This window comes from Panthera uncia, assembly GCF_023721935.1.
Source record: "Panthera uncia isolate 11264 chromosome B3 unlocalized genomic scaffold, Puncia_PCG_1.0 HiC_scaffold_1, whole genome shotgun sequence".
NCBI lineage: Eukaryota > Metazoa > Chordata > Mammalia > Carnivora > Felidae > Panthera > Panthera uncia.
In genome coordinates, this window is record NW_026057582.1 from 28,737,317 (window position 1) to 28,752,339 (window position 15,023).

Here is a 15,023-nt window from a genome sequence, read left to right on the forward strand (position 1 = left end):
TTGCTGGGCTGGCAGAGGACCATTTGGTCCTGGCCTAGGCCCCCTGGAGCCAACTCAGCCCCAACTTCAGACACAAGTGAGACCTGGCCCTCCCTGCAGGGGCTCGGCCATGCCTATGCCCCAGCCACCTCCCCCCACCCCGGGGGAAGGTGGCTGCCGGAGGGGAGGATCCCAGTGCCCCCGAGTTCACGGCCATGTTTATTTTGAGTAAAACACGAGGGAACAAACCAAGGAGAAGGGGCGAAACCAGAATAAATTCGGAAATAATAAATGTTTCCAAAGATGGTCAGAACCTCCACGGCTGTTAAACCACGAGCTCTTTCCCGGACACCGGTGCTTCCTGTGGTGTCGGACCCTGGAGGCACTTGACGGGACCAGGGGGCAGCCCCACGCCCCCGTGGGGACCCCCCGGAAAGTCGGCCTGCAGGGGGCTGAATGAACCGGAGGTGGAGCAGTCGGCGGGGTTGCTCAGCGGTGTGGCCTCCACCCGGCCCGGTTGCACGAGGGTCCTTGCACAGATGGGGGCCGGGGCAGGGCCAGAAAGGGGGCCGTCGGGACGCAGCGGCTGTCGCTCTAGGGGGCGCTGTGGGCGCACTGGCCGCGGTGCGGAGGTGGGGGGTGGGGGGGTAATACTGGGGGTGCTCGGGGCCTGCCAGTGGCTCTTGCATCTGCCGGAAGGCGTGGTCCCCCAGACAGAAGGAAGAGTGGCGATAATAAGGATATGACCTCAAGTGAGAGTCACGACAGGAGCCCCGCCAGGTGTTGTGCCCCGAACGAGTTAGGGCCAAGGGCCTCCTCGAGAATGGGGTGTCGGCGCACAACTGTACAAGGAAGAGAGGGTTGTAAACAGGGGCCTCTGCAGGGCCGACCCCGGGCTCTGTGGACTTTTTCTGCATGGTGTCCCCGGGCACCCACCGAGTCTCCCCTCTGCCGCCCGTCATCCCCCTCACTCCTTCTCTTTCACAGTGACCAGATCTCCCCGTAGGGAAACTCTGTCCGCGGATGTGGAGCGCCGCCGCCTGCCCGTGGGGTCGTCGGGCCCGGGCCCTGCGGCGGGGACTGTCAGGAGGACTGCATCAGGCCGGTGAGGCGCTTGCCCGCCAGCGACTTTCCCTGCAGAGACAGGCGACAGAGTTGGCACGCACAGGTGCACACACAAACACACACACACATACACACACAGACAGGGACAGAGACAGAGAGCCAGACAGGTGAATTAATTGTTGCCAGAGCCATGGAGGCTGAATGACTTAGCTAGGGGACCCTGTTGATCTCTGGGTTTGGGAGCCTTGACCCCAGCACTTGGAACAGGCAGGGCTCTGGGGCAGGTTGGGGGGCCAAGGTGTGTTGCTGGTCCTTTGGGGGGTGTGGGAATCTTACCCCAAACCAGGCATTTTAACTCTTAGGTAGAGTGTCTCTTAATGCTTGTGGGCCCATCCTGAACTTGATTTTATTCAAGTGAGGAAGGAAAAGGTAGACTGGGGAGTAGGAAGATGACAGAGGTGGGTTGACCTAAGTAGGTGATGGTTAAGGATCTGGGTGATTAGAAGCTAAGGAATGAACTAGTCTTAAGAAGGCAGAAGACTTAGGATCCTTTCTGAAAGGCGGGAGTGAGCCCTGCTTGGGAGAGGCTCTGGGTTGTCTTGATGACCGGTTCTGGGACTGTGGAAATACAGGGGCATTTGCCAAGGCTGGGAGCCAGGCCGGTGAGCTGAGGCTGCTGCAGGACCCAGGCCAGTGCACCCCTGTCGTGTCCTATGTTCCTGGCTCTCCGTCTGTGGTACCCAGGGGCTGAACTTGATGACCCCACATCAGGATGTCTACAAACCCTGCACTTGTAACCCACGTAGCAGTTCTCAAAAATGAAAAAATTGACCTGGCTGGTAAGGCCTGGTGCATGAGGCACAGAGATCCTGAGAGAGATCGATTCCTCTATTGCCCCCCGGGGGGGGGGGGTGGCCGGGGAGCGTCCAGTGTGGGATTGGGTACCAAGAGGATGGATGAGGAGGAGGATGGGTAAGGCTCAGTCATTCTGCTTATTTTCTTTGACACAGTCTGTGCCCATTCCCTGCTCACCCTCTTAAGAAATCCATAGTGGGGCACCTGGGTGGTTCAGTCGGTTAAGCGTCCGACTTCGGCCCAGGTCACGATATCACGGTTCGTGAGTTCGAGTCCCGCATCCAGCTCTCTGCTGTCAGTACAGAGCCCGCTTCGGATCCTGTCTCCCGCCCCTTTTTCTCTGTCCCTCCCGCCCTCTCTCCACACTAAATAAACATTTAAAAATAAAAAAGAGAAATCCATAGCATCGGGAAGGGGTCTAGACGAGTGTGTGGCTGGACCCAAGCGGACTGATCACTGTGTCTGAGAAAATACTCAAACCCCGTGCTGTCATTGACATCGGGTCAGCAACACCCTTGCCATCTGCAAAGGCGAGCACATGGTCCTCATCAGCATGGGCCGTGCTGTTTGGTAGTGAGAGACTGCAAGGGCCAGCAGTTCCTCATGTTCATTTCCAAGTGGGGTGTGAGGGCTCGTCTTGTTTACTGGGTTTGGCTGTGTGCAAGCTGGATGTAATTAAAAAAAATTGATCAGGTTTGTGAAGCCTGGTAGAGTACTCAATCAACTGGCTGATTGATGAATTGATGGATAATGGGTACATCTAGTAAATGAACAAGGGCTGTGAGTTTGCTGGATGCAAGACAATGGGTCATCTGGCTTAGCTCTCCATTGAGGGACCTGCCAGCTTGACTTTGAGAATTCTGATGGCAGGCATGGGAGCTTGTCCAGAAATGGAATCGCCCTCAGGAGCTATTGGAAAGCCTGTATCTACATCCCCTTTTCTTTCACTCCTCATGTTCACTAGTGAGACGGAACTTCGTTTTTTCTCCCCTATTTTAAACACACACACACACACACACACACACACAGAATCTCCCCAACAGTGGCCTTATCTGGATCTTCAAATACACTAAACTTAGCCTGCAGCAGGATGCATTTATACCAGGGTAAGGATTTTTTAATCAGATTTTTTTTTTTTTTTTTTTTTTTTAATCCTAGAGGGTTGCAGTGCCAGTCTTTGCAAATCACTAAAAGTAAGGTGGCTACTTGTCTGGGTAAAGCGGGTAGGACAAGAGCTCACAGCTGGCGGAGGCTGACCTTCAAGGACTTGCTCCAGCCCTGATTCTAAGGCACACCCATGGCTGGTACTCTCCTTGACTGCCCTTTCTTGGAGCTGGAGGCATTTGTCATCCTGTTGGTTCACCTGGGATTGTGCCTTCTGGATGCAGGCCTGAAGGCAGGAAGTGTGGGTATGTGCGCGAGGTCCTCTCGGGGGAAATGTGGAGCTGATGAGTTTAGGGGTCTCCTGGTCCGAGGGTTCTAATAAACCTCGCCCGAACCCTTTACCCACATCCATCCCTGCTCGTATGAAAGGCACCGAGGAATTTTGCTTGCCTCTTGGTGCTGTTTATTGCTGCAGTAACCTTGTACCGAATACTGGCCCCTCCCCCTCTCCTTCTGTCCCTTTTCCACCAGGGCAACAAATTACACGTCTGTCACCAAATGTATACGTTCTGGTTTTGCCATACATGGTATCTGGGGCTCTGATTTAGCTGGCAGATGTGAAAAAAAAAATGACTAAAGCTTCTGAATAACAGTGCACTGCCAGTGCCCATGTTAAAAGCCCAGAAACAAAGAGGGAGAGGTTTACCAGGCATCCAAACCCTCATTACAGCTACTTCCTCATTAGTGAGGTCATTTTGGCTGGAGAGGGGGCTGTAGGTTGAGGGAGGTTGGAGATTCTGTATCTGGAGAATTATGTGACTGTCTGCTTTAGGTGCCTTTGGCCCGGAGGTCCCCCACCCTCTACCCCTCCCTGTTCTATAGAAAAGGCTGGGCCGGGCTTGGAGTCGCTAATTAATCTCTTCCTGCTTGAGCCCTGGAGCTCAGCCTCATAGCTCTGACTCCAAGGACCTGTGGCCTGCCGTCAATGCCTTCTCCTCCCCCTGCCCCCAACTGCTTCCATATCTCAGGACTTCTGGGGCCAGCCTAGAGAACTTGCCCTGAGATTGTTCCCAGCCTCTCAGCAATCCAGGTGGCGTTCCTTGGCATTTTTATCTCCCTCCCCTCACCCCTGCACGCACACATTTTTCAAATGCCAGTTCTGATGCTAAAGGAGGTCGTGAGGTTTCGGGTCGGCTCAGGGGGTAGCTCAGTCCAACTGCAATCTGTCCGCTACTCAGTGACCTCTGGGGTGAGGCTGGAAGGTGGTTATTCATGCAGGACGCAGGCATGGCTAGCTGCCTGGCCTCGGGCTTTGGGGAAGAAATCCTGCAATCACACTGGCTCAGCAGCTGCCTCTCTTCTGAAGAGCCGAGGCTCCTGTAATTTTCAGGGATCAAAGTGAAATCTGACAGCAGAGGCTACCCGTGTTCAGAGATGAGCTGCCCCAAGGTCTATGCCACTAGGGGCTTGCTGGGAGCCCCAGAGCTACCTGCTATGTCCGGAGAGAAGAGATCTCTCGCCCTGCACCCTCTGGGGCTCTTTCCTCCCTCTTCTTCACCCCCAGCCCTGCCTCCGATTGGATGATTCTGTAGAAAACACTTAGGAAGGGGAGCAGTAACTCCCCCTCTGCCTAGCATCTTGCATAGTTACAGGGGAAGCCATTTTTTCAGGGTGTGAATGTGTGATGTTCCCCAGTGCCGGTCATTTGGGAACGGACCACGGTGCCAGGAAACTGCAGCCAGCTCAGCCTGAGGCCTTGGCGTAGCTGAGCGAAGCAGCTGAAGGTGGTTGAAAATGCTATTAGCAGGCAGCCTTTGTCCAAGTGAGAAAATATACAGTGATTAAGAACCAAACTGCAGAAGGTACATTCCAGAGACACCAAAGCTTTGCATACAGACAAAGTGCTTTTCACCTTCGAGACATTTGGCAAAGTTAATCCAATAGAATTAGAATCCTGCAATGTGATGCACTAGGTTCGCAAACATCCACCCTCCACCCTAATCATTTCAGCTCTGTGGCCATCTTGATGGCTAGAAGTCTGGAAGAAGGTGGTCATGAAATCTTTTGTTTCTAAAAGGAAATGCACAAAAGGAATGGCGCCCTTTTGTGCAGTGCTTTAAGGAAAATCAACATGCTGTTCGACATGCTGTGGCTCTGTGCATTGCACTTCCAGATATTAATCAACAAAACATGCACGATCCGGGTTACCAAGAGCTTTTGCCGCTTACTTACCTGGGCGACTGAGGCCAAACTCTTTGGCTGGGAAGAGGGCTGTGGCTCAGAGAGTAGCCCTGGGGGTCAGGTGGCATATTGGGGGGTAGCAGAGCCAAGCACTGGGGACTCGGGCAGGACCCTTTCCAGTGCTAACGGAGTAAGGACATCTGAGCTGCTGCTGAGACTCTCAAGCTGATTTGCCCAGATGACCTAAGACCAAAGTTACAGATCTCAAATCCCCTAAGCCTAAATCCACGTTACTATGGGGATAGAAATCAACTGTGGTTGCCTCTGGAGGAGAAGGATGGAATTGATTGGAAAGGGGCGTGAGGGAACTTTCCAGGGTCATGGGGTGTAGGTTATACTGGTGCATACTGTTGTTAAATTCACTGAACCACACATTTCAGATCTGTTCATTTTGCTATATGTAATTACACCTCAAAAGGAAACAGAAAGATTAGGGAAAAAAATCCAGCTATCACATCTCTGCTTTGAAATTTCCCACTCCTTACTCCTTTCCAGCTGCTAGCCCTGTGACTTTGCCTTTGGGCTCAATCCAGTTCTCCCCACTCCCGGGTAGGAGAAACCCGGGTTCCTCTGCTAGAGAAACTGGAACTTGCAATAGAACCAATGTGGAACACTATTTCTCGTCCAGTGATCCAGATTGACCACTTTGTTGTGACGCAGGCATTTTTCATCCTTGCTAATGAAAAGAGTGTTGATTGGGGCTCACCCAATGACCACAGTAGCCCTCTGTGGGAGGCTCCAGAGCTGTCCTCTCAAGGAGCCTGAGGGTCACCCGTGCGTAGCTGATGCTCAGGTTCATAAATGATGAGTGTGTGCAATCATAGGCCTGGGCAGCCTTGCTGAGGAGAGCAGTCAGGAGCCTAAGAGCCAGGTGGGAAGGTAAGGGTCCGGGCTTGGGTTCGACGGGAGGGGAGGAGTCAAGAACCTGCCTGACTTCATCAGGTGACTCCCCTGGAGGCTGGTGCCCCTGGTGCCCCTTCTCCAACTGGGCAAAGCAAAAGGCATGATTTCAAAAGGGCGTATGGGAATCCTGTGACATCTCCTTTCTCAGTGCTGCTTCCGACTGGGGAGAGAGTGCCACTTGCTCGGGGGTAGTTTAGGGGTCTTAGAAGCTGGCAGAGGATGGCAGCAGAATCCATACTTAATACAGAAGAGTTTCAAAAAGCTTTCCAACACTTCATCTCTCATCTCATCAACTGACCCTCTGTTGAACTTCCTGGCAAGGGGAGCCGGGGCGGGGGCAGATGAAAGGGAAAAACCTGGTCTTGGGACTAGCCAAAGATCACACACTGCTAATCCACAGCAGGGCTAGGCGGGAGCCGCACAGGCGGAGAGGGTGCTGCTGGCTTCCTCACTCTTCAGTCATGGGGAGCGGGTGCCCGTGGCAAGATCCATTCCCAGAGTCTGTATTGCGCCTGGGCCCTTGCAGAGCTTTCTGATCCCTCTCAGGAGCTGAACGGCATTTTATTTGGCTTTAAAATATTCGATTTGACTCTTAAGAATAAGATACCACAAACATAAAACAACGCTCAAGTAAAAAAAAAAAAATGAAGAACTAGGGGAAAATGGAATGAATAATAAAAAGTTCACTGGCTAGAGAATTAATATCCATTCGTGTACATTTAAACCTGTTACAGAATAAGGTAAAAAATATGATCATAGTAAAAATAATGGATTCTTTTGAAACAGCTCGCTAACTTATGTACAGTGGTATAAACGACCAGGTTTTTGCCATGTTGACGGTGGGTCTATGCAATCTACCGGTAGTCATGTCTTCTGAAAGCGATCCCTAGAAAATGTCACTGGGGCCGTTAGCACGTTCAGACACCTTAACTCTAGCCTAGTGCTTTTTTTTTTCTTAATTTTTTTTTTTTTTTAATTTAGAAAAGGTGAGTTGCCAATGCTTCCAACTGCACAAAAAGAGAAAGGACCAACCTATTCCCCGATCTCCCAGGGGCATTCTCTTTGAATTTCTAATTCTTGCCCTATGGAGTGGCATCAATATCCCAGGTACCTTCTCTTCCTAAGTGCCTTCCTCTTCAACTAGCCCGGACCTCGATGGTGACCCCATTCCCGGGGGTACAGGTTAGCTGCCGAGGACAGTGACTAACAGCCACCGGTGGACTGCACATTGAACAACGATTGTGTGCCAAACACAGTAGGCATTTTATAGACACTTGTGCTAATGTCCACACCATCCTGGCCAGTTATGCATTACTCTAAAGTCTTAGGACGTCTTAGGTTAAAGTCTTAGGCTATACCATCTCGGCATCGATGAAGAAACAGGCTCAAACAGAGCTTGAGTTCCTTGCCTGAGGGCATCGGCTAGTCAGTGGTAGAGCTAAGTGGGGTGGCCTTCATGGGCCATACACTTTCTACTTGCTATGTGGCCGTCCCTCTCAAGGAAGGAGGCAGATGGAAAGGCTCAGAGACGAACGGCTGGCTCCTCCATGCCCACCCACATTAGGCAATCTCTTTGGGCACCCCAGGGAGATTTCCTCAACCTCACTGAGGAAGAAGCTTCCACTCCTGGAGGTGCTTGAGACCCATCTCAAGCATTTCTGTTCTGCCTGAGGTTCTTCCCCTCATCACATCTGGGACTCCTGAGAAAGAAGACGCCACCTTCTGGCTGGCAAGCTTGGCAAAGTGAGACTGGCTAAGTGCACTGAGCTGGGGCACTTATCACCACTGCCTGGTGAACATGGCTTTAGAGTGCACCTGCGGGACAGGCCGGGTGAAGCCACTATTTCTGTTTGTGCTCTTATTGGTGTCGATGCTTCTGGGGCCTCCATAGCACCTGTCCCAGGGAAGAGAGAAGCAGGTATGGTGTTTACCTTTCTCAGGAGGGGCAGGCAGAGGTGCCTTACTCCAATTAGAACCAATGCCAATTAGAACCCAGTCCCTAAATCAGGGTGTCCCAGCCAGGCTGGGGAAGCCCTCTGTGGGTGGTGTTCCTGGCCCTCTGACTCTGGCCTCCCATCATGCTCATCACTTACGGGACTCTTTGCAAGGGTTAGCCTCTGCCTGTTAATTTTGGTGGGTGGTGGAGACCTTCCCGCATGGTCCCCCAGCTGTGCAGGGACAAATCTGGAACTAGGCAGGCATGCCGGGAGTGACAAGGGGATAGCATCTGTGCCCTACTCTGGTGGCACGATGCCCAGATTCCCCAGCTTCCTTTCCAGGCTGTGCATTTCCACTTTCCCCATGCTCTTCCTGTGCATTTTCTTCATGGAAATGTCCCCCTTTTCATATCGGACCTCTTAGCTCTCCTCCCTCCGGTTCTGACTAACTCTGGCGCTCTTTCTATACTCCATGTGCAGGGAAGATCTCGGTGGATTCTCGAGTGGAGTGGAGGTGGGCATTCCGCTTGCAAGTCCCTTGGCAGTATGCCTTCCTGCAGCCCCTGCGATGCCCTCCTCTTCCCCGTTTCCTCCACCTCCTCCCCAAATGTACTTTGGGATCTTAGCTCTGGTTCGCTCCAAGTTAGGCAAAGGTCAAAAGACTCAAGGAAACAGGGACATGGCTGTGTTGCTATTGGGCAGGAACTTGATGTTTTTTCCAAGTCGGACGTTCAAGTGACCCTTGACCATGGCTCTAGGGGAGAGAGCCACTGAAGTTTCATGGAAGAGACAGCAGGAGGAATCATTTGCTTGGCAGTGTGGGACTCTTCCTGCAGAACCACGGGGACTCTAACTCCACCCCCCAAGGGCACCTCTCACCTCCTACAAACATGTTCACCCAAAACTCATCCATAGGTTGGGGTCCTTGGTTCAGCCAGCTGCCAAAGCAGAGCCTAGAAGGCACAGGTTGTCAACGTGAGGACTGCTCCCCCTACCCCCCCACCGGGCCCAAAGCACAATCTTCCCATAAATGTCCACGTCCATTTGGACACAAATGCCAAGGCAGCCTTAGTTCTCGTTCCTCTCTTCCACCAGAAATGCGCTTCAGTGGGCATTCACCACATATGTATTTCTAACCTGAAAAAGTGCAGCAGGGAATGGGCCAAGCGGCATCTTCAAGGGATCTCTAGATAGAAACTTGGGTCACTGAAAGTCCCATCCACTGAGAACCTTCTTCCTTCCCTACAGACCCTTTTTACAGGTTGTCACGATGCTATTGGTGCCCGTGGGACAGAGGACAGGCGGTTGCCCTGCCTTCTCCCTTGATGGCCTAGTAGGTAGACATGTGAGATTTTCCATGTTTCCGCAAGACTTGGCCCTGGGCCACAGAGGAAGGATTACGGAAGCTGTAACCAGGAGATGAAGCCTAAGGATGCTGCTGTTGGATTTCAAAGCATCTTCAAAGGTAGTGAGCGTTTCTGTCCTGTTCTGCTAGGGGTCCAGGGGAAGCGCGTTACAGGGTCAGTACCTAAAGACATTATCTGCACATCACCTCTGAGACAAGGGACTTCTCTTCGCATCATTTCTGGACCCCTGGCTCCTGGTCTCTTGGGAAGAAAAAAACCATGGGTGCAAAAAAAAAAGGGGGGCCGAAACGTGGGGACACCAAAAACTAGGCGCTGCTGACTGTTCCTGGGACGAGGGTGTGGGAACAAGAGTGATAGGCAGAGACAAGGCCACAGACAAACAGATCATCTCTTCTGGATTTTGGAGCACCTTCTGTGCAGAAGGATCCCCCAAAAAGTTAGAGAGTGCGGACGCCGGGATCACTCACCCACTGCTGGAAGGAAGCCACCTCGGGGGTGAAGTGCAGCGGCCATTCTGACTCTGCGCCAGCAGCACTAGGCAATTGTGTTTTTAGGAAGGGAAGTGAAGAATAACTTATCCAGCTGAAACCATGAACACCTGTGGCTTTAGGGGTGCCCCTGCCCAGACATGCACACAGCTGCGGGAGCATGCGATCCACGCGCCAAGGCACATGCGAGTCTGCAGCGTATGTTACTTGCGCACCATACGCTGAACACAGAGGCGCGGGTCAGGCAGGCAGCGCGTGCACCTGTGTGGACAGCTGTGCCCACGTTCACGTGCATGTTCACACCACAGGCACGTACACAAGCATCTCAAGCAACCATGTGATCGGCTGCAGAGCTTTGTACGAGGCTCCGAAGAGGCCAATCTTGGACAAGCACTGCAAACTTGAGGCATTTACCTTCAGATACACATATAAAACCAGAATTCTCCCCAGGAAAAAGCCATGTGTGTCAGTGGAAATGGCCCCTCTGCTTCTGTTTCTGCCAGTCCTACAAGCAGAAGCGTGGACCCCGGGGGTCTGGTTGAGGAGGGATTTCAAAGCATCCCCTGACACTTGCTTCTGACTCCTCCCACAACCCCACTCTGTAGTATGTGGCCACAAAATACAAGCTTTGGTTTATCCGGCAGGGGGAGCAACCAGACTTGGGGAGGTCATACTGCTCAGGGCGGCTCCAGGCAGGCAGACAGCAGAGAGGTGAGGGTTTCTGGGAATGAGACTTCCTTCTTGGGGAGCGCTACATGTGGGCGGGGGGTGTGGGGGGGCTGGATTTCACGCTCTGCTCATGGGGAGAACTACTCCTCACCTGTGGCTGGAAGCAGAAGGTGTCTCAGACTTGTGCACCTCAGTAGAGGGGTGCACATGCCAGATCCTGACAACGTATGCGATGTTTTCCAGGTGGCTGTCCCTACCCCCAGCACCATACAGCTCCCACAGCCTCCAGGGAGGTGCTTAGGGGCCCACAGGGCAGAAGCTGACCTGTCAGTCGCCTTGGTCCCTCCATTCCCAGGGAAAACATTGGCTCTGGACTTTAAAAATAAGCCAGTAGTAATAGCTACCATATCGAGTCATTCTAATGAGCTGGTCACTGTAATAACTAGATGTGCTTTGGACACACTGTCATATATGAGATACACACATACCTGTCCCCGACTGCAAATGAACATAACGATACCTACCTTGGAGAATGTTGTTGGAAATTAAGTAAGGTAATAAAAGCTCAGCATGCGGCGGGGGGTGGGGGGGGACAAACAACAACATAATAATGAAAATAATAATACAAACGGTTCTACTTGAGCACGTATACTGCACTCGGCTAAGCACTCTGCTAAGTGTATTTTTCCCCCGCTTAATCGTTTCTTTTTGTCTCCCTTTTACAGATGAGGAAACCAAGGCTTAGAGAAGCTGCTAATTGGTAGAGCTGGAGTAGAACCAAAGTCCCTCGCTGACCAAGCTCAGCATGGTGTGGACGCCCACAGTATGCGAGCCCCCAAGAAATGGCATCGACTACCATTATGCCTTCATTTAGTGCCAGCATCCACCCTGTACGGTGGGTACGGCTGTGTTATACCCATCGGGCAAGCAAGGAGCTTCCCTGGGGTCTTATGCCAACATCAGGTGGACCGACAGGATCCAGCCAAGGCTGTCCATCTCGAACCCAGTCCACTTTTGTGCATTCTGCTGGGCACCGAAGGGACCTTGTTCTCGGGGCCAAACGAGCAGGTCGTCTTCAATAGGGGATGAGAAGGTAGCTGGGGGAAATGTCACTGCCAAGTTCCAACAACATTTGACCCTAGGTGGTTGGTGCTGCTCAGGCATGCCCCAGATGTGACGACCTGGCTACCGGTGGGTGGGGAGCAGTCTGGACAGCTCCTGGCAGTGAGCCATGAGGAGCCTCCCAGAGTGCAGTCCCCACGGGGGCAAGGTACACCTCACTGTGCATTTAGTTATTCATGCAGTCCTGGGGAGTGTGGATAGGAAGAGGACCCTGACACTAAAGCTGAGCAAAGATGCTGAAGGGCAGGGGGGGGGGGACCCCAGCGGCCACCTCCCCACCACTCCTTCTTGGTGATCCTTCCCATTACCTCCTACAGGTCTAGAAACAATTTAAGAAAAACTATCATTGAGACCTAGCAAATGACAGGCTTTGGAGCTGTGTCATTACCAAGGAAACCGCCATCAAGTACGTGATCGCTGGGATGCGATCACTCAACACACGCTAATGGTGGACTCTTTTTACATATTTAGAATAATGGATGCTCTGGAACCTTCTAGTATCATCCAGGACAGAAAATCCACCAGAATTTCCCTTCTACTTTCGCTATAGGTTGGATTGAGTTTTATATCGGCTGCTCTATCCTCTACTTTCCAACTTAATCTGTTGTGATGTAAAGGCCAGGTCCTCTATCCATGCCTGATAGTCTGTCTTTTCCCATTAGGCGTGGGGGTTCAGATGTACCCTGTTCTTGGTGCAAACGAGAAAGGCCAGGATCATGGCATGGAAACGTTCTCCAACCCTGTGAAAAAGCATGGATGCCTTCTGGATCCCCATACCTTTCCCTCCCCACCCCTTATAGCCAGGCACTGATGGTGCCTGCTAGAGTTTTAAAGGTCTGTCGGAGGGAGCACAGTACCAATCAACTGTAACTGGGTTTTCTTTAGCTTAAAAAAAAAATGTCTTATTAAAACTTTGCTGAGTTTACGGGGATCGCCATGTTTAATGAGAGGCCTCGAAGAATTTGAAAGCAAGAGATGAGGAGAGGAAAAAAGCCATAAGCTGTAATCACCATAATTATACAATCCCATGATGAGTTGGAAGCAGCCCCGGTGAAGCCCGAGAGAAGAGGGAGTGTCATCCACAATCGTGCTGGTCTTCGGGACATCTGGGAGGAATGTGACACGAGAGCCCTTCCCTCCCCTGAGTTGGGCTGAAGATGAGTCCTCAAGGCAGAGCCCAGGAGGAGGGGGCCTCCAGAGGGCAGTTTCTCCTCGGTCTAAGGCCTCTGGGGGGCATGTTCTGCTCCTGGCCAGGCGGAGATGGAGCTGGTGCCAGCCGCCCACCTGGAGTCTGTAACTGGCATTGTGGGAAGGGGCAACTGGCATCCTCTTCTTTCCTGCTTTCAAAAATCCACCCTTCCTGGATGGCAATGATGACAGGCCAAGCTTTCTCCGACTCAGAGCCAGGGTGCCCCACGCACATGCCCACTCCGGCTGTGCTCAGCCTGATGGCACTACAGCCGCTCAGCTGCCCTGTGCCAGCGGGCGCCTGTGTCCTCTGCTCGCTGACCTCCTTTCAGGCACTGGGGGGAGAGAGCCCTGTTGCCAGAGGTCAGCTGCAGCAGCAGCAATTGGCTTAAAAAAAAAAAAAAAAAGAAAAAACCAACAACAACAAAAGGCAAGGATGACACGTGAAGGGCAGTAATTCCGCTACTTGACAGTTTCCCCTGCTTCGCCTGTGTCATCACCTGGCTTTTTCTCCCCCAAGGCAGAGGCTAACCTGACTCTTACATCCTTCTCTCCCAATCTCAGCCAACTCCCTTCATAGGATCCCCTCTCCTTTTCTAAGGCTCATTTATAACCCATAGAATAAAATGGCAGTAGGATCCATTTAACAAATGTCTAATGCATCAGAGGATTCCAGCTACAAGAGATGATAGAATCCAGTGCAGAAGCCTACTCTACAATACCCTGGGCCGTTCAGCTTCTGAGCGTTTCCAGGGAGCTCAGTGATCCTCCAGGGGATGTGTCCCGTTGTTGGGAAGTTGCTACTGTTAGTCTCCAGTAGACTGGCCCTCCCTGTATCTTCTACCCGTTTGTTCTAGCTTTGTCTGGAACTACCCAGAAAGGTCTGCTTACTGCAGGAGGCAAACACAAATACATCTCGCGATGGTTATCTAGCCTCCTGAGGGACTAGACCTCTTTATCCTACCTGACATACCTTCCCCAGTTATTCTCTACCGAATTTTCTCAAGATTGTTCAAGTTCCTGATAAAATGTGGGGGCTTAGAACCAAGACTCAATACAGTCTAGAGCAACATGAAAATCAGTGAGACACTTTTTTTAGTCCTTTCACTTTTGTTATTACAGCCTAAAGTAGCTTTTCTCTTAAAAAAGGCAATCGGGTCTTGCTTTTGCTTATATTAAGCTTATAGCTAACTACAACCCCAGATTTTTTTTTTTTTAACTTGAATTACAGCAAAGTCTACAAATGTCATTCTGTAGTTATGAGACAGAATGATTTTTAACCTAAATTTTATCTGGTTCAATTGTTTTTGACCCATCATCCCACCTGAAGGAGATACTTTTTGAAGGTAATTCCATTACCTACCAAACGAACAACACCTCGTAGGCTGGGATCTCTGAACATGACTGACATGTTTTTCTCTTCATCTGAGTCATCAAAAAGGATGTTGATAGGGCAGGGCCATGTGGCCTACAACCAGAAACTGCCTTTCCGGTTGACACAGATCTATAGAACTCACCCTCTTACCAGCCATTAAAATGCCACGAATGTACTTGCTTTACCTAATTATGGGCAAACACAGAGAGAGTGCAGGTGGAGGGGGGGAAGGGCAGGAATGGATATTGTTTTCAACCTTACTGCATTACCAGCAGGTCACGAATAGATACTCTCCGGAGCAGGGGGTGTAGTTACGATAATCATCCTTCCGCAACCAGCCCGGCTGACAAGGGCAATGTGGAAAGTTCCTGCTGAATATTACGCCAGTGAGAACCATTTCTGTTGGGGGGCTGTGGTGCTCAGGTCGAAGGGATTTGGCCGTGATTAGGAAGAGTGCACGGATCACTACCAGCTGGGTCCTGCCGCTGCTGGGGTGGTCACACACTCCCAACCCTGCCTCGCCTTCCCGTCTGTGGGGGAGCCACCGAAGGCTCCTTCTCTCACTGGCCTTCAGGTGCCATGGCCAAAGTGAAAATTCCCCTGCTCTGAGCCCTCCTCAGCCCCCCATGCGGTGTCCCATTTAGCTTTCTGCTTCATAGCAACATTTCACAGAGTGTTCCTGTGTAAAGTTTTACATCCCGCACCCTGTGCTCCTAGGGTTTCTATCTTG

At 51.7% G+C, this 15,023-nt stretch overlaps 1 protein-coding gene across 1 annotated transcript in view; it reads right to left on the reverse strand.

Moving 5' to 3' along the window:
• Window positions 1-946: 946 nt before the first annotated feature.
• The window catches only part of RGS6 (regulator of G protein signaling 6), a 588,233-nt gene continuing 574,156 nt past the window's right edge, over window positions 947-15,023 (reverse strand). The window contains exons 18-19 of the mRNA XM_049612524.1: window positions 9,919-9,985; window positions 947-1,113 (exon numbers count right to left, since the gene is read on the reverse strand). Of these exons, the coding sequence (XP_049468481.1) occupies window positions 947-1,113; window positions 9,919-9,985 (234 nt within the window). The remainder of the gene's footprint in view (window positions 1,114-9,918; window positions 9,986-15,023) is intronic.